The sequence below is a fragment of the Bombina bombina genome, chromosome 4, assembly GCF_027579735.1.
Source record: "Bombina bombina isolate aBomBom1 chromosome 4, aBomBom1.pri, whole genome shotgun sequence".
NCBI lineage: Eukaryota > Metazoa > Chordata > Amphibia > Anura > Bombinatoridae > Bombina > Bombina bombina.
In genome coordinates this window covers 1,153,383,010-1,153,408,512 of record NC_069502.1, presented here as the reverse complement: position 1 = coordinate 1,153,408,512, position 25,503 = coordinate 1,153,383,010, and the positions used below count along the sequence as shown (strand labels likewise).

The 25,503-nt window shown below is 41.4% G+C and overlaps 1 protein-coding gene across 2 annotated transcripts in view; it reads left to right on the top strand.

Moving 5' to 3' along the window:
• Positions 1-25,503, top strand: part of TP53BP2 (tumor protein p53 binding protein 2) — a 174,031-nt gene that overhangs the window by 50,308 nt on the left and 98,220 nt on the right. For both annotated transcript variants that reach the window (XM_053712593.1, XM_053712592.1), the window contains exon 2: positions 7,291-7,438. In XM_053712593.1, the coding sequence (XP_053568568.1) occupies positions 7,291-7,438 (148 nt within the window). The remainder of the gene's footprint in view (positions 1-7,290; positions 7,439-25,503) is intronic.

Sequence of the window (25,503 nt, the reverse complement as noted above, 5' to 3'; positions counted from 1 at the left end):
ATATCTGGAATACATACTTTATTAAAGGGAAATGAAACCCTTCTGAATTTCATGAAAACATGTGCTTTGTTCCACATTCCCTAGATAAGACAAAAACCAATTGTGTAGCCTAGTTTTTCAAAACACTGCAAATTGCCTAAATCTGCTAATTGATGATGTACAACATTTGCATGTCAGAGTTGTTTTGTGCATGGAACAAAGCACAATATTTACAAAAAATCAGAGGCATTTAAAGGAATATTAAATCCATTTCATGCACCTCCCTCTAAATAATGGCCATTATGGAACCTAGGTTACACTGTAGGTATTTCAATGAGAGTTGCTGCACATGTGCAAACAGGTCAGCACTAAAATGCAGTGAACAATAGGTTTTAACACTGTGTACTAATGACTAGAGGGAGGCAGGGAAAAAGCTCCAATACTAAGCTTCTTTACTGTCCTTTTAAAAAGGTAGAGTTTTTTTTTTTTATTCAAAATATTTTTATGATGAAAATCAATGGGTCTTAGACTCTTACACCCCCCCCCCCCCTCTTCCCCTACACTGCTGGGTATTTGAGTGTTATTGTATTGTGCCCCCACATTCCACAATTCTTGGAGCGTGAAAATAGATATGTTTTACACGAATACACTACATATACTGATAAAGACTGTCAAATTAATCAAACCTCAAATATAAAAGGTCAAATAGCAGTGTTGGTGTTCTACTGCAGGAATAGGTCCAATATTAAATTCAGTTGTTTGTGTGTGTTTTGTTTTGTTTTGTCAGAAAATTGCAAGCTAATTCCTTTGTAAGCAGAGTTGGGGTTAAGTAAGAGCTGGATTCTTCATTACGTCAGTTGTAATGATCATGTTACTGCCGTTTGTGAAAGAACAGGGAAAACCAGTTATCTAGGAAGAGTGAACAGTATCTGTTTAAAGCCCTGTGACTAACTTGTACTCCTAGGTTAGCTGTGGTTTCACTGGGTACTTTGTTCCTGTGATGCTGATTTTATTTTAAGTCCTTACTGGAAACAATGTAAAAGTGTGTAGTTTTTGTTTTGTTGTGGTGTGTTTTTTTTTTTTTTTTAAAAAAAGGGAGACAATCTCTGTATCTGGATCAGATGATTGTCACTGGGAAAATATATTGTTTTATATTAATATTCACAAAGGTTCATAAGAGAGCTATTAATAATAATAATAATAATAATAATTTCTCCAACATAGGTGTGTCCGGTCCACGGCGTCATCCTTACTTGTGGGATATTCTCTTCCCCAACAGGAAATGGCAAAGAGCCCAGCAAAGCTGGTCACATGATCCCTCCTAGGCTCCGCCTACCCCAGTCATTCTCTTTGCCGTTGTACAGGCAACATCTCCACGGAGATGGCTTAGAGTTTTTTAGTGTTTAACTGTAGTTTTTATTATTCAATCAAGAGTTTGTTATTTTGAAATAGTGCTGGTATGTACTATTTACTCAGAAACAGAAAAGAGATGAAGATTTCTGTTTGTATGAGGAAAATGATTTTAGCAACCGTCACTAAAATCCATGGCTGTTCCACACAGGACTGTTGAGAGCAATTAACTTCAGTTGGGGGAACAGTGTGCAGTCTCTTGCTGCTTGAGGTATGACACATTCTAACAAGACGATGTAATGCTGGAAGCTGTCATTTTCCCTATGGGATCCGGTAAGCCATGTTTATTCAGCAAGTAAATAAGGGCTTCACAAGGGCTTATTAAGACTGTAGACTTTTTCTGGGCTAAATCGATTCATTATTAACACATATTTAGCCTTGAGGAATCATTTTATCTGGGTATTTTGATATAATAATATCGGCAGGCACTGTTTTAGACACCTTATTCTTTAGGGGCTTTCCCAAAGCATAAGCAGAGCCTCATTTTCGCGCCGGTGTTGCGCACTTGTTTTTGAGAGGCATGGCATGCAGTCGCATGTGAGAGGAGCTCTGATACTTAGAAAAGACTTTCTGAAGGCGTCATTTGGTATCGTATTCCCCTTTGGGCTTGGTTGGGTCTCAGCAAAGCAGATACCAGGGACTGTAAAGGGGTTAAAGTTCAAAACGGCTCCGGTTCCGTTATTTTAAGGGTTAAAGCTTCCAAATTTGGTGTGCAATACTTTTAAGGCTTTAAGACACTGTGGTGAAAATTTGGTGAATTTTGAACAATTCCTTCATGTTTTTTCGCAATTGCAGTAATAAAGTGTGTTCAGTTTAAAATTTAAAGTGACAGTAACGGTTTTATTTTAAAACGTTTTTTGTACTTTGTTATCAAGTTTATGCCTGTTTAACATGTCTGAACTACCAGATAGACTGTGTTCTGAATGTGGGGAAGCCAGAATTCCTATTCATTTAAATAAATGTGATTTATGTGATAATGACAATGATGCCCAAAATGATTCCTCAAGTGAGGGGAGTAAGCATGGTACTGCATCATTCCCTCCTTCGTCTACACGAGTCTTGCCCACTCAGGAGGCCCCTAGTACATCTAGCGCGCCAATACTCCTTACTATGCAACAATTAACGGCTGTAATGGATAATTCTGTCAAAAACATTTTAGCCAAAATGAACACTTATCAGCGTAAGCGCGGCTGCTCTGTTTTAGATACTGAAGAGCATGACGACGCTGATAATAATATTTCTGAAGGGCCCCTAACCCAGTCTGATGGGGCCAGGGAGGTTTTGTCTGAGGGAGAAATTACTGATTCAGGGAACATTTCTCAACAGGCTGAACCTGATGTGATTGCATTTAAATTTAAGTTGGAACATCTCCGCATTCTGCTTAAGGAGGTATTATCCACTCTGGATGATTGTGACAAGTTGGTCATCCCAGAGAAACTATGTAAAATGGACAAGTTCCTAGAGGTGCCGGGGCTCCCAGAAGCTTTTCCTATACCCAAGCGGGTGGCGGACATTGTTAATAAAGAATGGGAAAGGCCCGGTATTCCTTTCGTCCCTCCCCCCATATTTAAAAAATTGTTTCCTATGGTCGACCCCAGAAAGGACTTATGGCAGACAGTCCCCAAGGTCGAGGGAGCGGTTTCCACTTTAAACAAACGCACCACTATACCCATAGAGGATAGTTGTGCTTTCAAAGATCCTATGGATAAAAAATTAGAAGGTTTGCTTAAAAAGATGTTTGTTCAGCAAGGTTACCTTCTACAACCAATTTCATGCATTGTCCCTGTCGCTACAGCCGCATGTTTCTGGTTCGATGATCTGATAAGAGCGGTCGATAGTGATTCTCCTCCTTTGGAGGAGATTATGGACAGAATCAATGCTCTCAAATTGGCTAATTCTTTCACCCTAGACGCCACTTTGCAATTGGCTAGGTTAGCGGCTAAGAATTCTGGGTTTGCTATTGTGGCGCGCAGAGCGCTTTGGTTGAAATCTTGGTCGGCTGATGCGTCTTCCAAGAACAAGCTACTTAACATTCCTTTCAAGGGGAAAACGCTGTTTGGCCCTGACTTGAAAGAGATTATCTCTGATATCACTGGGGGTAAGGGCCACGCCCTTCCTCAGGATCGGCCTTTCAAGGCAAAAAATAAACCTAATTTTCGTCCCTTTCGTAGAAACGGACCAGCCCAAGGTGCTACGTCCTCTAAGCAAGAGGGTAATACTTCTCAAGCCAAGCCAGCTTGGAGACCAATGCAAGGCTGGAACAAGGGAAAGCAGGCCAAGAAACCTGCCACTGCTACCAAGACAGCATGAAATGTTGGCCCCCGATCCGGGACCGGATCTGGTGGGGGGCAGACTCTCTCTCTTCGCTCAGGCTTGGGCAAGAGATGTTCTGGATCCTTGGGCGCTAGAAATAGTCTCCCAAGGTTATCTTCTGGAATTCAAGGGACTTCCCCCAAGGGGGAGGTTCCACAGGTCTCAGTTGTCTTCAGACCACATAAAAAGACAGGCATTCTTACATTGTGTAGAAGACCTGTTAAAAATGGGAGTGATTCATCCTGTTCCATTAAGAGAACAAGGGATGGGGTTCTACTCCAATCTGTTCATAGTTCCCAAAAAAGAGGGAACGTTCAGACCAATCTTAGATCTCAAGATCTTAAACAAGTTTCTCAAGGTTCCATCGTTCAAGATGGAAACCATTCGAACTATTCTTCCTTCCATCCAGGAAGGTCAATTCATGACCACGGTGGATTTAAAGGATGCGTATCTACATATTCCTATCCACAAGGAACATCATCGGTTCCTAAGGTTCGCATTCCTGGACAAACATTACCAGTTCGTGGCGCTTCCTTTCGGATTAGCCACTGCTCCAAGGATTTTCACAAAGGTACTAGGGTCCCTTCTAGCTGTGCTAAGACCAAGGGGCATTGCTGTAGTACCTTACTTGGACGACATTCTGATTCAAGCGTCGTCCCTTCCTCAAGCAAAGGCTCACACGGACATTGTCCTGGCCTTTCTCAGATCTCACGGATGGAAAGTGAACGTGGAAAAGAGTTCTCTATCCCCGTCAACAAGGGTTCCCTTCTTGGGAACAATAATAGACTCCTTAGAAATGAGGATTTTTCTGACAGAGGCCAGAAAAACAAAGCTTCTAGACTCTTGTCGGATACTTCATTCCGTTCCTCTTCCTTCCATAGCTCAGTGCATGGAAGTGATCGGGTTGATGGTAGCGGCAATGGACATAGTTCCTTTTGCGCGCATTCATCTAAGACCATTACAACTGTGCATGCTCAGTCAGTGGAAGGGGACTATACAGACTTGTCTCCGAAGATACAAGTAAATCAGAGGACCAGAGACTCACTCCGTTGGTGGCTGTCCCTGGACAACCTGTCACAAGGGATGACATTCCGCAGACCAGAGTGGGTCATTGTCACGACCGACGCCAGTCTGATGGGCTGGGGCGCGGTCTGGGGATCCCTGAAAGCTCAGGGTCTTTGGTCTCGGGAAGAATCTCTTCTACCGATAAATATTCTGGAACTGAGAGCGATATTCAATGCTCTCAAGGCTTGGCCTCAGCTAGCGAGGGCCAAGTTCATACGGTTTCAATCAGACAACATGACAACTGTTGCGTACATCAACCATCAGGGGGGAACAAGGAGTTCCCTAGCGATGGAAGAAGTGACCAAAATCATTCTATGGGCGGAGTCTCACTCCTGCCACCTGTCTGCTATCCACATCCCAGGAGTGGAAAATTGGGAAGCGGATTTTCTGAGTCGTCAGACATTGCATCCGGGGGAGTGGGAACTCCATCCGGAAATCTTTGCCCAAGTCACTCAGCTGTGGGGCATTCCAGACATGGATCTGATGGCCTCTCGTCAGAACTTCAAAGTTCCTTGCTACGGGTCCAGATCCAGGGATCCCAAGGCGGCTCTAGTGGATGCACTAGTAGCACCTTGGACCTTCAAACTAGCATATGTGTTCCCGCCGTTTCCTCTCATCCCCAGGCTGGTAGCCAGGATCAATCAGGAGAGGGCGTCGGTGATCTTGATAGCTCCTGCGTGGCCACGCAGGACTTGGTATGCAGATCTGGTGAATATGTCATCGGCTCCACCTTGGAAGCTACCTTTGAGACGAGACCTTCTTGTTCAGGGTCCGTTCGAACATCCGAATCTGGTTTCACTCCAGCTGACTGCTTGGAGATTGAACGCTTGATTTTATCGAAGCGAGGGTTCTCAGATTCTGTTATTGATACTCTTGTTCAGGCCAGAAAGCCTGTAACTAGAAAGATTTACCACAAAATTTGGAAAAAATATATCTGTTGGTGTGAATCTAAAGGATTCTCTTGGGACAAGGTTAAGATTCCTAGGATTCTATCCTTCCTTCAAGAAGGATTGGAAAAAGGATTATCTGCAAGTTCCCTGAAGGGACAGATTTCTGCCTTGTCGGTGTTACTTCACAAAAAACTGGCTGCTGTGCCAGATGTTCAAGCCTTTGTTCAGGCTCTGGTTAGAATTAAGCCTGTTTACAAACCTTTGACTCCTCCTTGGAGTCTCAATTTAGTTCTTTCAGTTCTTCAGGGGGTTCCGTTTGAACCCTTGCATTCCGTTGATATTAAGTTATTATCTTGGAAAGTTTTGTTTTTAGTTGCAATTTCTTCTGCTAGAAGAGTTTCAGAATTATCTGCTCTGCAGTGTTCTCCTCCTTATCTGGTGTTCCATGCAGATAAGGTGGTTTTACGTACTAAACCTGGTTTTCTTCCAAAAGTTGTTTCTAACAAAAACATTAACCAGGAGATTATCGTACCTTCTCTGTGTCCGAAACCAGTTTCAAAGAAGGAACGTTTGTTGCACAATTTGGATGTTGTTCGCGCTCTAAAATTCTATTTAGATGCTACAAAGGATTTTAGACAAACATCTTCCTTGTTTGTTGTTTATTCTGGTAAAAGGAGAGGTCAAAAAGCAACTTCTACCTCTCTCTCTTTTTGGATTAAAAGCATCATCAGATTGGCTTACGAGACTGCCGGACGGCAGCCTCCCGAAAGAATCACAGCTCATTCCACTAGGGCTGTGGCTTCCACATGGGCCTTCAAGAACGAGGCTTCTGTTGATCAGATATGTAGGGCAGCGACTTGGTCTTCACTGCACACTTTTACCAAATTTTACAAGTTTGATACTTTTGCTTCTTCTGAGGCTATTTTTGGGAGAAAGGTTTTGCAAGCCGTGGTGCCTTCCATTTAGGTGACCTGATTTGCTCCCTCCCTTCATCCGTGTCCTAAAGCTTTGGTATTGGTTCCCACAAGTAAGGATGACGCCGTGGACCGGACACACCTATGTTGGAGAAAACAGAATTTATGTTTACCTGATAAATTACTTTCTCCAACGGTGTGTCCGGTCCACGGCCCGCCCTGGTTTTTTTAATCAGGTCTGATAATTTATTTTCTTTAACTACAGTCACCACGGTACCATATGGTTTCTCCTATGCAAATATTCCTCCTTAACGTCGGTCGAATGACTGGGGTAGGCGGAGCCTAGGAGGGATCATGTGACCAGCTTTGCTGGGCTCTTTGCCATTTCCTGTTGGGGAAGAGAATATCCCACAAGTAAGGATGACGCCGTGGACCGGACACACCGTTGGAGAAAGTAATTTATCAGGTAAACATAAATTCTGTTTTTTCTTCTTGTAATGTGACATGTCTCAAGTGGGAAAAGAGATATAGGGAGAGTGTGAGACAATAGTGCTGTGCACAGCAGTGTGGCACCTGGCCAGTATATAATAATTGAATGAATATACACTTACACTATAAAATAGATTTGCAAATTGAATACTTTAGGCACTCAATTACTCTAGGTGATTAAAACATTTAACTGTTTAGAGAAAACATTTTAATTAACTTTTCTCTTTCAGATGTTTCTCACGGTGTATCTCAGTAACAATGAGCAGCATTTTACTGAGGTGCCAGTCACTCCTGAGACCACCTGTAGAGATGTGGTGGAGCTCTGTAAGGAGCCGGGAGAAAGCGATTGCCATCTAGCAGAAGTGTGGCGTGGTTCAGGTATGAATTTTTTGTTATGCATACCTATTTAAATGAAAGTCTACTATTGGAAACATTTTTGCTTTAGACAAAAGCCAAGGAGATTTATCTAATAATAAATGTATACATACGATAACATATTCTTTCCCTTCATAAATGCTGTAACCTTGAAACTAGAACAGTAAAATAGTCTTTGTCCCTGCACTACAAGGACCTTTCACTTCAGCAGCTAGCTGCACCAGCCTTCTGGTCTCAGGCCCCATCATTTCTACTTCTCACCTCCATTTCCTACTACGAGGCACCCTAAGACATGAAAGATAGATAGCTGTGGTTGTGTGTGTATATATAACACAGTTTAATCAATTAAAACACATATACACCGACATCCCCTAGGGTATTCCCAACTCGCAAGGAAAACCTCAATCATATGAGGTAAGTAAAAGCATGTAGATATCAGTGTCCCCACTTACCTTCCAAAGCAATTTTCAGCAATTCGTCACAGTGATGTTCCGGGCCCACCTTACGTCATTTGCGAACGAGCACGCCGAGCTGTAGCGTTGTTGTACTAGCAGCTGTTGGGAAGCGTTCTACCAGGACTTTGTGTAGCGGCAGTTTTGCTTTCCGGATCCTGAGCTGAACTGTAAGTCTCCTGACAAGAACTGACGGAATACTTTCATAAAGACTTGTACCGGAACATCACTTTGATGAATTGCTGAAAATTGCTTTGGAAGATAAGTGGGAACACTTTTGATATCTACATGCTTTTACTTACCTCATATGATTGAGGTTTTCCTTGTGAGTTGGGAATACCCTAGGGGATGTCTGTATATGTGTTTTAATTGATTAAACTGTATTGCACTATGAATGGTGTTTTCTGTGCGCTTATCTTTCTAGATTGAAGCAGCTGTACCTATCCACTCAAACTGAACCTTGAGCCTCTTTGAATTAGTAGCACGAAACACCCTTTGTGGATCCATTGTTTCTAACAATGGAAGGATAAGATCCTCTTTTTTTATATTATCATTATTATTAATTGTTTGTTTATTTATTTAGGAATTGTTGAATTTAGGAATTGTTGATTTTTGAATATATTAATTAGTTTTGCAACTGGAATAAGAAACATAATATTCTGTATATACATCTAATAATTGCATCTCCAATAATAACTATTAATTGAGTTTATATTATTATCTACTGTTTTAAATCATACTGCGAGTGTGCGCAACTTTGGCTGTAGCAGCGAGGGTACTTAGGTGCACTCGCTTCTATAACATTTTTTCATTATATATATATATATATATATATATATATATATATATATATATATATATATATATATATATATATATATTCCTGTAGTGTTGGTTGCCACCTCCCTGATTTCTTCCCCCCCCCCCCCCAGTCTGCCAGTAACTAAAATAAATTATTACTTTTTTTTTTTTTTTTTAAATGTTTATGAAATATATATTTGTTTCTTTCCTAAGACATGGAGAATTCAGAACGTCATTCCAATTACTAGTGGGAATATCACTCCTGGCCAGCAGGAGGAGGCAAAGAGCACCAAAGCAAGGTATCACTCCCCTACTCATAATTCCCAGTCATTCTCTTTGCCTCAATGTCAATGGAGGAGGTGAAGTTCGGTGTCTGAAGATATATTTCCTTTTCTGGGTACTTGTCCCTGCAAGCAAGGATTTGGGTTTAGCTGTGTCCATGTTAATCTCTTGAGTAAGAGTAGTGGTGGCTCTTAAGCAGTTAGGAAGTGGTGAGGTGGTCCTTGCTTGGTTTCCTAACATTATTGCTGCCCTAGTCATAGAAAGCCAGAGTTGGTTACTCTGTTCTTTCTTTTTCTACAGGTCTCTTTGAGGAGTATGTGTCCTTTCACACCTTGTGAGCTGACGTCCTGCCTGGCAGCTGGAATGCAGGTAAGTGCTTTTGTCTTCTAGGTATTGAAAACTTGCACTTAAAGAAAATGTAGCTGCAAATTTTTTTGGGACATGTATATCCTTTTTATATAGGCTATTTATAGGCAGGGTGCAGGCACTTTTTAAATGTGACTTTGGAGACTAAGGGGTTTATCTTTATTATGGTGTTAAAGTATAACCCCTCTATCTTCTATGGCTTCATTTGTGGCTCAAATGTATATCATGTACTAAATTTATTTTTATGTGGGATGTTTTGGCAACTGTTAGACCCTTTTTCTATTAAAGGCTGTTATCGGTCTTTTAAAAATAGTGGTCAGTTTTCGGAAACGTGCGCTTTTATTTTTAGCTGCTCTGTTTCTTGCCGGATGGACACATGACCCGCTCTTCCACTTACAGATTTTCTAAGCGGCTCGGCGTCTTCTATATCCGACATCTCCTTTGTTCACTTGATGCAGCAGGAGTGGATATGGAACAAGACTCCCTTTCTTGTGATAAATGCTTATTATGCCTAGAGGCACAGATTGTTTTGCCTATGCAATTTTGTGCTGCATGCTTAGCTAGAACTCTTCAATGTAAAGATAAATTGTTGCCTTCTGAGCCCAATGCCTCTCATTATGATGCTGTTCAGGCAATGCCACATCTTTCTCCTCAAACGTCCCAAGCCTCAATGGCGTCACATACAGTGCCCTGCGGTTCCTCTCAGCCTCCTGGAGGCGTTTATTTGCCTGTAGATTTTGCTGCACAGATATATTCTGCTGTATCAGCATCATAATCTGCTTTTCCTGCATTTGGGAAACACAAGAGGAAAACTAAACATTTTTCAGATAGTAAGGTGTCTGTCCCATCTGCTGCTATGCAGGTTGCCCTTCCTCATAACTCTGATGAGGAGGTTACTTCGGTAGCTTCTGAAGGTGAAATCTCAAAATCTGACAGTGTAAATCCTTTGTCTGAAGTTGAAGAAGTAAACTTTAGGTTTAAGCTTGAACACCTTTGTGTACTGTTAAAGGAGGTATTTGCTACTTTGGATGACTCCTACTCTCTGTCACGGTCAACCCTAAAAAATCTAGTAAACTTAAAAAATACTATGATGTTCCTTCCTCTGTGGAAGTGTTTCCTGTTCCAGACCGTGTGACAGAGATTATTTCACAGGAATGGTAGAAGCTAGGGATACCTTTCTCCCAGTCTCCCATTTTTAAAAAGATGTTTCCTGTTGCTGACTCCATTAAAGGACCAGTCAACACATTAGATTTGCATAATCAACAAATGCAAGATAACAAGACAATGCAATAGCACTTAGTCGGAACTTCAAATGAGTAGTAGATTTTTTTATAACAAATTTCAAAGTTATGTATATTTCCACTCCCCTTGTACCATGTGATAGCAATCAGCCAATCACATATACGTATAGTCTGTGAATTCTTGCACATGCTCAGTAGGATCTGGTGACTCAAAAATTGTAAATATAAAAGAATGTGCACATTTTTTTTAATGGAAGTAAATTGGAAAATTACATGCTGTATCTGAATCATGAAAATTTAATTTAACCTGAGTGTTCCTTTAAAGATTCATAGTGCACGGTGCCTAAGGTAGAAGGGGCTATTTCTACTCTGGCTAAGAGAACTGTGATTCCTATAGAGGATAGCTGCTCCTTTAAGGATCCCATGGACAAGAAGCTGAAGACTTATTTGAAAAAGATGTATGTTCATCAGGGTCTTCAATTGCAACCAGCAGTTTGTATTGCCACAGTAGCAAGTGCTGCATCTTATTGGTGCGATGCCTTTGGTAGAGACTCCATTAGAGGAGATATAAGATAGGATTAAGGCTATCAAACTAGCCAATTCCTTTATTTCTGATGCTAACCTGCAAGTTATTTGAGAAGGAGCCAATATGTCTGGCTTCACTGTCTTAGCCCGCAGGGCTTTGTGGTTAAAATCTTGGTCAGCTGATGTTACCTCCAAGTCCAAGCTTCTGGTGCTTCCTTACAAGGGTAAAACCTTGTTTGGAACTGGTCTGGCAGAAATAATTTCTGATTTTTTGGGTGGGAAAGGGTCTTTTCTACCACAAGACAAGAACAGACCTAAAGGACGTCAAAGTAATTTTTGTTCCTTTCATAACTTCAAAGGTACTTCAAGCCTTCTTGGAAACCCAATCAGTCTTGGAACAAGGGAAACAATGTAAGAAACCCTCAGCTGAGTCTGTCAGCATGAAGGGTCTGCACCCGGTCTGGGATCTGATCAAGTTTGGGGGACAGACTTTACCTGTTTTGTCAAGCGTGGATACGAGATGTCCCAGATCTTTGGGCTGTGGATATTGTATCTCAGGGTTACAAACTAGAATTCAAATCTTGCCCTCCCAGGGGCAGATTCCACCTCTCAAGATTATCTGCAGACCAGGTAAAAAGAGAGGAATTCTTGAACTGCATTCAGGACCTTTTCTCCCTAGGGGGGATTGTTCCAGTTCCTCTGAGCAGGGAACAGGGTCTAGGATTTTACTAAAATCTGTTTGTGGTTCCAAAAAAAGAGGGAACTTTTCGACCCATTTTAGATCGGAAGTGTCTCAACCAATTTCTCAGGGTACCCTCCTTCAAAATGGAAACAATTTGTTATATTCTTCCTTTTGGTCCAAGAGGGTCAGTTCATGACGACCATAGACCTGAAGGACGCGTAACTTCATGTTCCCATCCACAGGGATCATCACAAATTTCTGAGGTTTGCTTTTCTAGACAAGCACTTAGTGTGTGGCTCTTCCGTTTGGCCTTGCCACAGCTCCCAGAATTTTCTCAAAGGTTCTGGGGGCTCTCTTGGCAGTGGTCAGGTCTCGGGTAATTGCAGTAGCGCCCTACCTGTACGACATTGGTTTAGGTGCCATCTTTTAACAAGCAAACTCTCATACAGAGATCTTGTCTTTTCTACATTCCCACGGATGGAAAGTGAATCTGGAGAAGAGTTCCCTTGTTCCAGTTACAAGGGTAGTTTTCTTAGGGACCATCATAGATTCCCTATCTTTAAAAAAATTTCTGATGGAGGTAAGAAAATCCAAAATTCATGCCTCTCTCAACAGTCTACTGTTCAGCCTTCAGTGGCTCAATGTATGGAGGTAATTGGTCTGATGGTCGCTTCCATGGACATCATTCCCTTTGCTCGATTCCATTTGAGAGGTCTGCAATTGTCTCAGAAGAGAATGAAAAGTTGTCATTAAATCATTGTGGCAAAAGAGACACTTATGGTTGATTTATCCTTAACAGTTTTATTGAAATTATTGCGGTTTTTACGTTAAGTTATTGATTTTTCTCTTGGAATTAATTTGAAATGTATTTTCTCCTGTTAAGTGTGATCAGTCCACGGGTCATCATTACTTCTGGGATATTAACTCCTCCCCAACAGGAAGTGCAAGAGGATCACCCAGCAGAGCTGCCACATAGCTCCTCCCCTCTATGTCACACCCAGTCATTCTCTTGCACCCAACTAATAGATGGGATGTGTGAGAGGACTGTGGTGATTTTACTTAGTTTTTATGACTTCAATCAAAAGTTTGTTATTTTAAAACAGCACCGGAGCGTGTTGTTCATTCTCAGGGGGAATTTGAAGAAGAATCTACCTGAGTTTCTATATGATTTTAACCGGAGTAGTTAAGATCATGTTGCTGTTCTCGGCCATCTGAGGGGTGAGGTATACTTCAGATCAGGGGACAGCGGGCAGGGTCACCTGCAAAGAGGTATGTAGCAGCTTATTATTTTCTGAGAATGGAATTGATTAGAAAATACTGCAAATCCCTATATAAAGTAAGTTCAGCCTTAAATGCAGTAGTAGCAACTGGTATCAGGCTGTCATGTATGTATATTTTCACTTCAGTATTCTGGGGAATGGCACTTCACTGGAATGATACTGTATGAATAAACCTTAGCCTATATTGCAGTGAGAACGGCTAGCAGTAGGTTTCTGTGACAATTTATTATCAGGTTAAACGTTTTGCTGGCATGTTAAATCGTTTAATTTTCTGAGGTACTGGGTGAAAAATTGTGTTGGGCACTAATTATCCACTTGGCGGGCATTTTATTCAATTTTTGACAGTTTACTGATCTCCCTCACTGTTGTGTGTGAGGGGGAGGGGCTTAATTTGGCGCTTTTACTACGCATCAGGAATTCAGTCACAAGTCTGTTTTTCTTCCCTGCATGATCCGGTTCGTCTCTACAGAGCTTAAGGGTCGTCAAAAGTTATTTTGAGGGAGGTAATCACTCACAGCAGACCTGTGAGATAGTGCTTGACTGTGATAAAAAACGTTATATTCTGTACTTTTTTCTGTCATTTAAGGGTTAGTTATCCATTGCTAATGGGGACAATCCTTTGCTAAATATATATTTTTTCCGGTAAAAATTTGATTTTATTGTTTCTCAACTGTCATAACTTCTGTGCTTCTTAAAGGCACAGTACGTTTTTTTCATACTATTGAAGTTTAAATTGAAAAGTATTTCCAAGCTGCTGGTTTAATTGCTAGTGTGTTTAACATGTCTGATTCAGAGGAATATCTCTGTGCTATATGTGCTAAAGCCAAAGTGGAGCCCAATAGAAATTTATGTACTAATTGCATTGATGCTACTTTAAATAAAAGTCAATCTGTACAAATTGAACATCATTCACCAAACAACGAGGGGAAAGTTATGCCGACTAACTTGCCTCACGTGTCAGTACCTGAATCTCCCGCTCGGGAGGTGCGTGATTTGGTAACGCCGAGTACTTCAGGGCGGCCATTACAAATCACATTGCAGGACATGGCTAATGTTATGACTGAAGTTTTGTCTAAATTACCCGAACTTAGAGGGAAGCGTGACCACTCTGGGGTGAGAACAGAGTGCGCTGATAATACTAGGGCCATGTCAGATACTGGGTCACAGTATGCGGAACATGAGGACGGAGAGCTTCAATCTGCAGGTGACGGTTCTGATCCCAATAGAGTGGATTCAGACATTTCTAATTTTAAGTTTAAGCTTGAGAACCTCCGCGTTCTACTAGGGGAGGTATTAGCGGCTCTGAATGATTGTAACACCGTTGCAATTCCAGAGAAGTTATGTAGGCTGGATAGATACTATGCGGTACCGGCGAGTACTGACGTATTTCCTATACCTAAGAGGCTTACAGAGATAATTACTAAGGAGTGGGATAGGCCCGGTGTACCCTTTTCCCCCCCTCCTGTATTTAGAAAAATGTTCCCAATAGACGCCACCACTCGGGACTTATGGCAGACGATCCCTAAGGTGGAGGGAGCGGTTTCTACTCTGGCTAAGCGTACCACTATCCCGGTGGAGGATAGCTGTGCCTTTTCAGATCCAATGGATAAAAAATTAGAGGGTTACCTTAAGAAAATGTTTGTTCAACAAGGTTTTATACTACAACCCCTTGCATGTATTGCGTCTGTCACGGCCGCGGCCGCTTTTTGGTCCGAGTCCCTGGAAGAGACTCTTGACTCAATTACTATCGAAGAAATTTCAAACAGGCTTAAAACCATTAAGCTAGCTAATTCATTTGTTTCAGATGCCGTAGTACATTTAACTAAACTTACGGCTAAGAATTCCGGTTTCGCCATTCAGGCACGCAGAGCACTGTGGCTAAAATCGTGGTCAGCTGACGTTACTTCTAAATCTAAGTTACTTAACATACCTTTCAAAGGGCAGACCTTATTCGGGCCCGGTTTGAAAGAAATTATCGCTGACATTACAGGAGGTAAAGGCCATGCCCTGCCTCAAGACAGAGCCAAGCCTAGGGCTAGACAGTCTAATTTTCGTTCCTTTCGTAATTTCAAAGCAGGAGCAGCATCAACTTCCTCTGCTCCAAAACAGGAAGGAGCTGTTGCTCGTTACAGACAAGGCTGGAGACCTAACCAGTCCTGGAACAAGGGCAAGCAGGCCAGAAAACCTGCTGCTGCCCCTAAGACGGCATGAATTGAGGGCCCCCGATCCGGGAACGGATCTAGTGGGGGGCAGACTTTCTCTCTTCGCCCAGGCTTGGGCAAGAGATGTCCAGGATCCCTGGGCGTTAGAGATCATATCTCAGGGATATCTTCTGGATTTCAAAACCTCTCCCCCAAAAGGGAGATTCCATCTGTCAAGGTTGTCAACAAACCAAATAAAGAAGGAGGCGTTTCTACGCTGCGTACAAGATCTGTTACTAATGGGAGTGATCCATCCGGTTCCGCGGTCGGAACACGGACAGGGATTTTACTCAAATCTGTTTGTGGTTCCCAAGAAAGAAGGAACCTTCAGACCAATCTTGGATTTAAAGATCCTAAACAAATTCCTAAGAGTTCCATCGTTCAAAATGGAAACTATTCGGACAATTCTACCCATGATCCAAAGGGGTCAGTACATGACCACAGTGGATTTAAAGGATGCTTACCTTCACATTCCGATTCACAGAGATCATTACCAGTATCTAAGGTTTGCCTTCCTAGACAGGCACTACCAGTTTGTAGCTCTTCCATTCGGGTTGGCTACGGCTCCAAGAATCTTCACAAAGGTTCTGGGGGCTCTTCTGGCGGTGCTAAGACCGCGAGGAATTTCGGTAGCTCCATACCTAGACGACATTCTGATACAAGCTTCAAGCTTTCAAACTGCCAAGTCTCATACGGAGTTTGTACTGGCATTTCTAAGATCGCATGGGTGGAAGGTAAACGAAAAGAAGAGTTCTCTCTTTCCACTCACAAGAGTTCCCTGATCTACCTGACAGAAGACAGGTTAACAAAACTTCAAAATGCTTGCCGTGTCCTTCATTCCATTCAACACCCGTCAGTGGCTCAATGCATGGAGGTGATCGGCTTAATGGTAGCGGCAATGGACATAGTACCCTTTGCACGCTTACACCTCAGACCGCTGCAATTGTGCATGCTAAGTCAGTGGAATGGGGATTACTCAGATTTGTCCCCTACTCTGAATCTGGATCAAGAGACCAGAAATTCTCTTCTGTGGTGGCTTTCTCGGCCACATCTGTCCAGGGGGATGCCATTCAGCAGGCCAGAATGGACGATTGTAACAACAGACGCCAGCCTGCTAGGTTGGGGCGCTGTCTGGAATTCCCTGAAGGCTCAGGGATCATGGACTCAGGAGGAGAGTCTCCTGCCAATAAACATTCTGGAATTGAGAGCAGTTCTCAATGCCCTTCTGGCTTGGCCCCAATTAACAACTCGGGGGTTCATCAGATTTCAGTCGGACAACATCACGACTGTAGCTTACATCAACCATCAAGGAGGGACAAGAAGCTCCCTAGCGATGATGGAAGTATCAAAGATAATTCGCTGGGCAGAGTCTCACTCTTGCCACCTATCAGCAATCCACATTCCGGGAGTGGAGAACTGGGAGGCGGATTTCTTAAGTCGTCAGACTTTTCATCCGGGGGAGTGGGAACTTCATCCGGAGGTCTTTGCCCAAATACTTCGACGTTGGGGCAAACCAGAAATAGATCTCATGGCGTCTCGACAGAACGCCAAGCTTCCTCGTTACGGGTCCAGATCCAGGCATCCGGGAGCGGCCCTGGTAGATGCTTTGAAAGCACCTTGGACCTTCGGGAGAGCTTATGTGTTTCCACCCTTCCCGATGTTTCCTCGATTGATTGCCAGGATCAAACAGGAGAGAGCATCGGTGATTCTAATAGCGCCTGCGTGGCCACGCAGGACCTGGTATGCAGATCTAGTGGACATGTCATCCTGTCCACCTCGGTCTCTGCCTCTGAGACAGGACCTTCTGATTCAGGGTCCCTTCAAACATCAAAATCTAATTTCTCTGAAGCTGACTGCCTGGAAATTGAACGCTTGATTTTATCAAAACGTGGATTTTCTGAGTCAGTAATTGATACCTTAATACAGGCTAGGAAGCCTGTTACCAGAAAGATTTACCATAAAATATGGCGTAAATACCTATATTGGTGCGAATCCAAAGGTTACTCTTGGAGTAAGGTTAGGATTCCTAGGATATTGTCTTTTCTACATCAAGGTTTAGAAAAGGGTTTATCCGCTAGTTCCTTAAAGGGACAGATCTCAGCTCTGTCCATTCTGTTGCACAAACGTCTGTCAGAAGTTCCAGACGTTCAGGCTTTTTGTCAGTCTTTGGCCAGGATTAAGCCTGTGTTTAAAACTGTTGCTCCACCATGGAGTTTAAACCTTGTTCTTAACGTTTTACAGGGCGTTCCGTTTGAACCCCTTCATTCCATTGATATAAAGTTGTTATCTTGGAAAGTTCTATTTTTAATGGCTATTTCCTCGGCTCGAAGAGTCTCTGAATTATCAGCCTTACATTGTGATTCTCCTTATTTGATTTTTCACTCGGATAAGGTAGTTCTGCGTACTAAACCTGGGTTCTTACCTAAGGTAGTCACTAACAGGAATATCAATCAAGAGATTGTTGTTCCATCCTTGTGTCCAAATCCTTCTTCAAAGAAGGAACGACTTCTGCACAATCTGGATGTAGTTCGTGCCCTAAAATTTTATTTACAGGCAACTAAAGATTTTCGACAAACGTCTTCCCTGTTTGTCGTTTACTCTGGTCAGAGGAGAGGTCAAAAAGCTTCTGCTACCTCTCTCTCTTTTTGGCTTTGTAGCATAATACGTTTAGCTTATGAGACTGCTGGACAGCAGCCTCCTGAAAGAATTACAGCTCATTCCACTAGAGCTGTGGCTTCCACTTGGGCCTTTAAGAATGAGGCCTCTGTTGAACAGATTTGCAAGGCTGCAACTTGGTCTTCGCTTCATACTTTTTCCAAATTTTACAAATTTGACACTTTTGCTTCTTCGGAGGCTATTTTTGGGAGAAAGGTTCTTCAGGCAGTGGTTCCTTCTGTATAAAGATCCTGCCTGTCCCTCCCGTCATCCGTGTACTTTTGCTTTGGTATTGGTATCCCAGAAGTAATGATGACCCGTGGACTGATCACACTTAACAGGAGAAAACATAATTTATGCTTACCTGATAAATTCCTTTCTCCTGTAGTGTGATCAGTCCACGGCCCGCCCTGTTTTTTATGGCAGGTCTAAATTTTTAAATTATACTCCAGTCACCACTGCACCCTTTAGCTTCTCCTTTCTCGTTGGTTCTTGGTCGAATGACTGGGTGTGACGTAGAGGGGAGGAGCTATGTGGCAGCTCTGCTAGGTGATCCTCTTGCACTTCCTGTTAGGGAGGAGTTAATATCCCAGAAGTAATGATGACCCGTGGACTGATCACACTACAGGAGAAAGGAATTTATCAGGTAAGCATAAATTATGTTTTGTCATTGTGTTTTTTATGGCTTGATTATCCCAGGCACCGTGACATCTAGAAAACGGGCCCTGATGCCCCCAAAATCTTGTTTATGAGGTCAGAGCTGACATCTGCACCACGTTTCTTTGCACAATGTGCAGTTTTAGAGATCCACATAAAATAAAGGGTTTGCATTATGATGTACACCAGCTGCATGTTGAGTGGGTGTAGATCCACTTTTCCCTATATTACTCCTTCTTGGAGGGAAAGGGTTACAGAAATGTGTGACCATTACGAGTGCTCCATGGATGCATATGATTTTGCCCTACAGTCTGCATATCCCTTTGCTTCCGGCAATGTCTGAGTACGAAGGATAACTGGACAGCACCAGCTAGACCCAGCTCTTTCCCCCTGTGTCAGTAGGGGACTGCTAAATACAGTAGAATTAAATAATTGACAAATACAGAATATAAAGAAAATACAATATCACTTACTTTGAAATAAGTAGTAGTAGTAGTATTTTATGGCAAATTTATGTCAGTCCAATTTGCCCTCTGTATCATGTGACAGCGTTCAGCCAATCACACAATTCATATACGTATATACTGTTCACTTACGTAGATGCTGGAGCCTCAGAAATTATGTACATTTTGATAATGAAATTATATTTTTTATTTTTTTATTTCATGCTTTATCTGAATTATGAAACTAATTGTAACTTTAGTGGCCCCTTTAACATTTGTCAGTAGTGCTCTGCCTATGCACTGCTAGGACTGTGAAACAGACAGGGTGCTGTGTAGATCTTTAGTATGTTATGCAGATGAGTCTATCAGCATTGGTGTTACTGTGATTACCCTGGCAGTATAAATCATCCTTTTCAGTGCCTGTTTAGCTTTTCCCACATTACTTTAACCCTTTTGGATGCCAGAGAGAGTGATGCAATTGAAATAGAATGTTTTACATATTGAGGTATATTTGTTGTGTGGCTATCGGTTGCAGTTTTTTTAGATGAAACTCCTTTTTCTTTGTCAGCTTGATGTTAATAGATGCAGACAGGTTTTGATGAGCTGGCTAGGCGTCTGAGAGACCAAAATACAACAGGACCTCTGTCTTCACCAACTTGTATTTTCAGCAGGCTTATTATATCAGTAGTGAAAAAATAATCTGTTTTGTTCCACCATTTTATTTAATTATTTTCTGTTACTATGTATTTAAAGGGATGTTAAACAGTAAATACATGCTAACATAAAGATTTATTCAAAGCAAAGATTAGCCTTAGAATAATATGTGGCTAGATTTCTCCAACATAGGTGTGTCCGGTCCACGGCGTCATCCTTACTTGTGGGATATTCTCTTCCCCAACAGGAAATGGCAAAGAGCCCAGCAAAGCTGGTCACATGATCCCTCCTAGGCTCCGCCTACCCCAGTCATTCTCTTTGCCGTTGAGAAGGAACGTTTGTTGCACAATTTGGATGTTGTTCGCGCTCTAAAATTCTATTTAGATGCTACAAAGGATTTTAGACAAACATCTTCCTTGTTTGTTGTTTATTCGGGTAAAAGGAGAGGTCAAAAAGCTACTTCTACCTCTCTCTCTTTTTGGATTAAAAGCATCATCAGATTGGCTTACGAGACTGCCGGACGGCAGCCTCCTGAAAGAATCACAGCTCATTCCACTAGGGCTGTGGCTTCCACATGGGCCTTCAAGAACGAGGCTTCTGTTGATCAGATATGTAGGGCAGCGACTTGGTCTTCACTGCACACTTTTACCAAATTTTACAAGTTTGATACGTTTGCTTCTTCTGAGGCTATTTTTGGGAGAAAGGTTTTGCAAGCCGTGGTGCCTTCCATTTAGGTGACCTGATTTGCTCCCTCCCTTCATCCGTGTCCTAAAGCTTTGGTATTGGTTCCCACAAGTAAGGATGACGCCGTGGACCGGACACACCTATGTTGGAGAAAACAGAATTTATGTTTACCTGATAAATTGCTTTCTCCAACGGTGTGTCCGGTCCACGGCCCGCCCTGGTTTTTTAATCAGGTCTGATAATTTATTTTCTTTAACTACAGTCACCACGGTATCATATGGTTTCTCCTATGCAAATATTCCTCCTTAACGTCGGTCGAATGACTGGAGTAGGCGGAGCCTAGGAGGGATCATGTGACCAGCTTTGCTGGGCTCTTTGCCATTTCCTGTTGGGGAAGAGAATATCCCACAAGTAAGGATGACGCCGTGGACCGGACACACCGTTGGAGAAAGCAATTTATCAGGTAAACATAAATTCTGTTTTTTACCTTTTCTATTCGTTGTTTAAATATTGATTATATAAGTGTAAAAGTTTAGATTCTATAAAGTAATGGGCGCTGTCATGTTTGAATTTTTTTTTATTTATGTGGAGAACAATTCGGGAAAGATATATAAATTAGGCAATGAAATAGTTTGTGTAAACAAGGCTGTGTGGAAACCCAACAACCTTGTTTGTATTAATCTATGTTATTGCCTTTTTATAGTTGTTCCTAATTGTTTGTAGCAGGACAGTGATATAAGGTAAAAACTTAAGTTTAGACATGGCGACGTCCATTACTTTTATAGAAACTCAGTGCAATTTAAATAAACAGCAATTTTCAGAGTTAACTTACAGGAAATGGGGGACAAAATAAAGTATATTACAAAGTTGTTGTGTTTTTTTTTTAACTGCATGTAATTTAAACATTTTATATTACTATCTTATACTGTTCATTATCCTTTTAACATCAGCTCGCTAAGTGATCAAACTCCACTTTCAGAACGTTTCTAATTAATTATATTATTGCTTTGATAACATTGTGTTGACCTGTTTATAAAAACTTCACATTTTAATGTGGTAATTTTAAACAGTCAGACCTGCTGTGGGTGGCATTTTTCTGATAGATACCCAATAACCATGAGGAATAGCATTATCAATAGATATTTAATTATTAAGAAGTATATTGAAACTCTGAGACCATTTGCCTTTTTATAAAACTTTTTAAATAGCTTACAAAGTTAACATTTGTGCAGTATTTTCTTTCCTAAGACATGGAGAGTCCACAATGTCATTCCACTTACTAGTGGGATATTCAACTCCTGGCCAGCAGGAGGAGGCAAAGAGCACCCCAGCAAAGCTGTTAAATGTAACTGCCTTACCCATAACCCCCAGTCATTCTCTTTGCCTCTGTCAATGGAGGTTGTGCGAAGTTAGTGTCTCAAGAATTTAATCCTTTTATGGGTACTTTTCCCTGCAAGCAAGGATTGGGGTCTAGCTGTGTCCATGTTATCTCTTGAGTAAGAGTAGTGGTGGCTTTTAGCAGTTTAAAGGCGGCGAGGCAGTCCTTTGCTTTACTTTTAGCACTTTGCCATCCCTTTGTGGAAAGCCAGAGTTGGTTACTCTGTTCTTTCTTTTCCTACAGGTTCATGACAGGGAACGTAGTGCCTGCCACACCTTGAGGATCTGCTTCTCTTATGCATTAGGATCTAAGGTAAGTGCCTTTGCCTTCTAGGTAATGAAGGACAGCAGCACTTATGGAGTTAATCCTCCTAAATTAGATCCCCTTTGTGTTATTACAGTTCACAAGATAATAATGCTTGAATATTTTAAGGATTCATATGGGCACAATTTTTAATGACTTTTTTTTTTTATTAGGGATATGTTATTCCTAATTTGAGTATGAGAACAATGGGCTGGGGTGTCATTTTTATTATTGAGACATGTGTAAGGCTTGTGAGTTAAAGGGACGGTCTACCATAGAATTGTTATTGTTTAAAGATAGATAATCCCTTTATTACCCATTCCCCAGTTTTGCACGGAAAACAGTTATATTAACCCCTTAAGGACAAGGCCATTTTTCAATTTCTTTCCCTTAAGGACCAGGGCTATTTTACATTCCTGCGGTGTTTGTGTTTAGCTGCAATTTTCCTCTTACTCATTTACTGTACACACACATATTTATATACCGTTTTTCTCGCCATTAAATGGACTTTCTAAAGATGCCATCATTTTCATCATATCTTATAATTTACCATAAAACTTTTTATAAAATATGATGAAAAATGGGAAAAAAACACACTTTTTCTAACTTTGAACCCCAAAATCTGTTGCACATCTACAACCTCCAAAAAACACCCATGCTAATTAGTTTCTAAATTTTGTCCTGAGTTTAGAAATACCCAATGTTTATATGTTCTTTGCTTTTTATGCAAGTTATAGGGCAATAAGTACAAGTAGCACTTCGCTATTTCCAAACCATTTTTTTTCAAAATTAGAGCTAGTTACATTGGAACACTGATATCTGTCTGGAATCCCTGAATATCCCTTGACATGTATATATATATATATATTTTTTTTTAGTAGACATCCCAAAGTATTGATCTAGGCCCATTTTGGTATAGTTCATGCCACCATTTCACCGCCAAATGCGATCAAATTAAAAAAAATCGTTCACTTTTTCACTAACATTTTCACAAATATTAGGTTTCTCACTGAAATTATTTACAAACAACTTGTGCAATAATGGCACAAATGGTTGTAAATGCTTCTCTGGGATCCCCTTTGTTCAGAAATAGCAGACCTATATGGCTTTGGCTTTGCTTTTTGGTATTTAGAAGGCCGCTAAATGCCGCTGTGCACCACATTTGTATTAGGCCCAGCAGTGAAGGGGTTAATTAAGTAGCTTGTAGGGTTAATTTTAGCTTTAGTGTAGTAGACAACCCAAATTATTGATCTAGGCCAATTTTGATATATTTCATGCCACCATTTCACCGCCAAATGTGATCAAATAAAAAAAAAAGTTCACATTTTCACTAACTTTGGGTTTCTCACTGAAATTATTTACTAACAGCTTGTGAAATTATGGCACAAATGGTTGTAAATGCTTCTCTGGGGTCCCCTTTGTTCAGAAATAGTAGACCCATATGGCTTTGGCATTGCTTTTTGGTAATTAGAAGGCCGCTAAATGCCGCTGCGCACCAAACTTGTATTATGCCCAGCAGTGACGGGGTTAATTAGGTAGCGTGTAGGGAGCTTGAAGGGTTAATTTTAGCTTTAGTGTAGAAATCAGTCTCCCACCTGACACATCCCACCCCCTGATCCTTCCCAAACAGCTCTCTTCCTTCCCCCAACCCACAATTGCCCCGCCATCTTAAGTACTGGCAGAAAGTCTGCCAGTACTAAAATAAGTTTTTTATTTTGTTTTTTTTTAATTATTAAAAAAAATAATAATCATATTCTGCTGTGTAGGATCCCCCCTTAGCCCCCAACCTGCCTGATTTCGCGCCCCCCCCCCCCCAATGAGCTCTCTAACCTTCCCCCCACTAACTATTAGCCACCATTTTGGGTACTGGCAGCTGTCTGCCAGTACCCACTTTGCAAAATATATATATATATTTTTTTATAAACCTAACTTTTTCTGCAGTGTAGCTGCCCCCCTCCATACCCTACACCCTCCCAGATCATTCCCAGATCACTGCTCCTCTGCCCCCACCACCCTCTCCCACCAAAAAAAAATTCCCCAGCAAGTTAGCAACTGTCTTACATTGCGGGTGTGCGCGCACGCGCGCCTCACCATCAGTGCGCGCTCCTGCGCATACCCGGCATAGATAACAGCCGGAAGGAAGTTCCCAAGTGATGGGCCGCCCACCCACCTCCCTTCAATGGCTCCCACCCACCAACGATCGGCACCATCACTGGCCAATGCAGAGAGGGCCACAGAGTGCCTCTCTCTGCATCGGTGTGCCTAAAAAGGTATTGCAGTGATGCCTCAATATCGAGGCATCCCTACAATACCTTGAAAGCGTCTGGAATCGATCAGGATCGCTTCCAGCCGCTTGAAACCCTTAACGACGTACAGGGTACGTCGCTGGTCTTTAAAGACCAGTTTGTGTAAGACGTACCCTGTACGACATGCGTCGTTAAGGGGTTAATATACTTTTTACCTCTGTGAATACCTTGTATCTAGGAACCTTCTTCCAGCCCCCTGATCACATCATTGTGACTGTTTATTATCTATTGTTTTGTATTTCGCATTGTGTTGTGCTAAATCTTGAATAACCCCCTGTGCCTGAACACAGTGTTATCTATATGGCCCACGTGTACTTTCTGTCTCTTTGTGCTGAAAAGAGATTTAAAAAGCATGTGATAAGAGGCAGCCCGCAAAGGCTTAGAAATTAGCATATGAGCCTACCTATGTTTAGTTTAAACTAAGAATACCAAGAGAAAAGCAAGTTATATGATTAAAGTAAATTGGAAAGTTGATTAAAATGAAAAGTCCTATATGAATAATGAAAGTTTTATTTATACTTGACTGTCCCTTTAAGTCTATTGAGTCTGCAGTGTTTTTCACTTGCGGTTGTGTGTTAGACATTTATGCTGTTTTTAAACAGATTTAAAATGGCGCCTTTTTTTTCTCATCCGATATATTGTTGTGCACTTACTCTTCAGTCCTGTCGCGTGACACCCAAACTTCCGATTTTACGGAGTGCGGTATTTGCTTGCTGGTAGGAACCTCAGACAATCTGAGGTGTGTTTTGATTTGATAAAAAAATATATTTTTTTTCTTTTATGCTTGTTAAAATTTAAAGCCGTTTTTATTTTTCTGCTAAGCAATCAGGTAATTTAATACAATTTTAAGCATTTTATTCTTTTTTTTGCCTATTTCTTGTGGGAATTTAAAGAAAATGGACTTAGAAAAGAATCAGTCTAGTTCCATAGATAAATGTTTACTTTGTTTAGAAGCCGAAATTGTTTTGCCTATGCAATTTTGTTCTGATTTATCTAAGACTTTGAAATTTAAAGAGAAATTACTCCTTTCTAAACCTAATGTGTCTCAGGATAATGCTGTGGCTGACTCTATTCATGACTCATGGCGCACTGTTTCTAAAGTATAGGGAGCTATTTCTACTCTTGCTAAGAGAATTACCATTCCTTTATTTAGTTTCT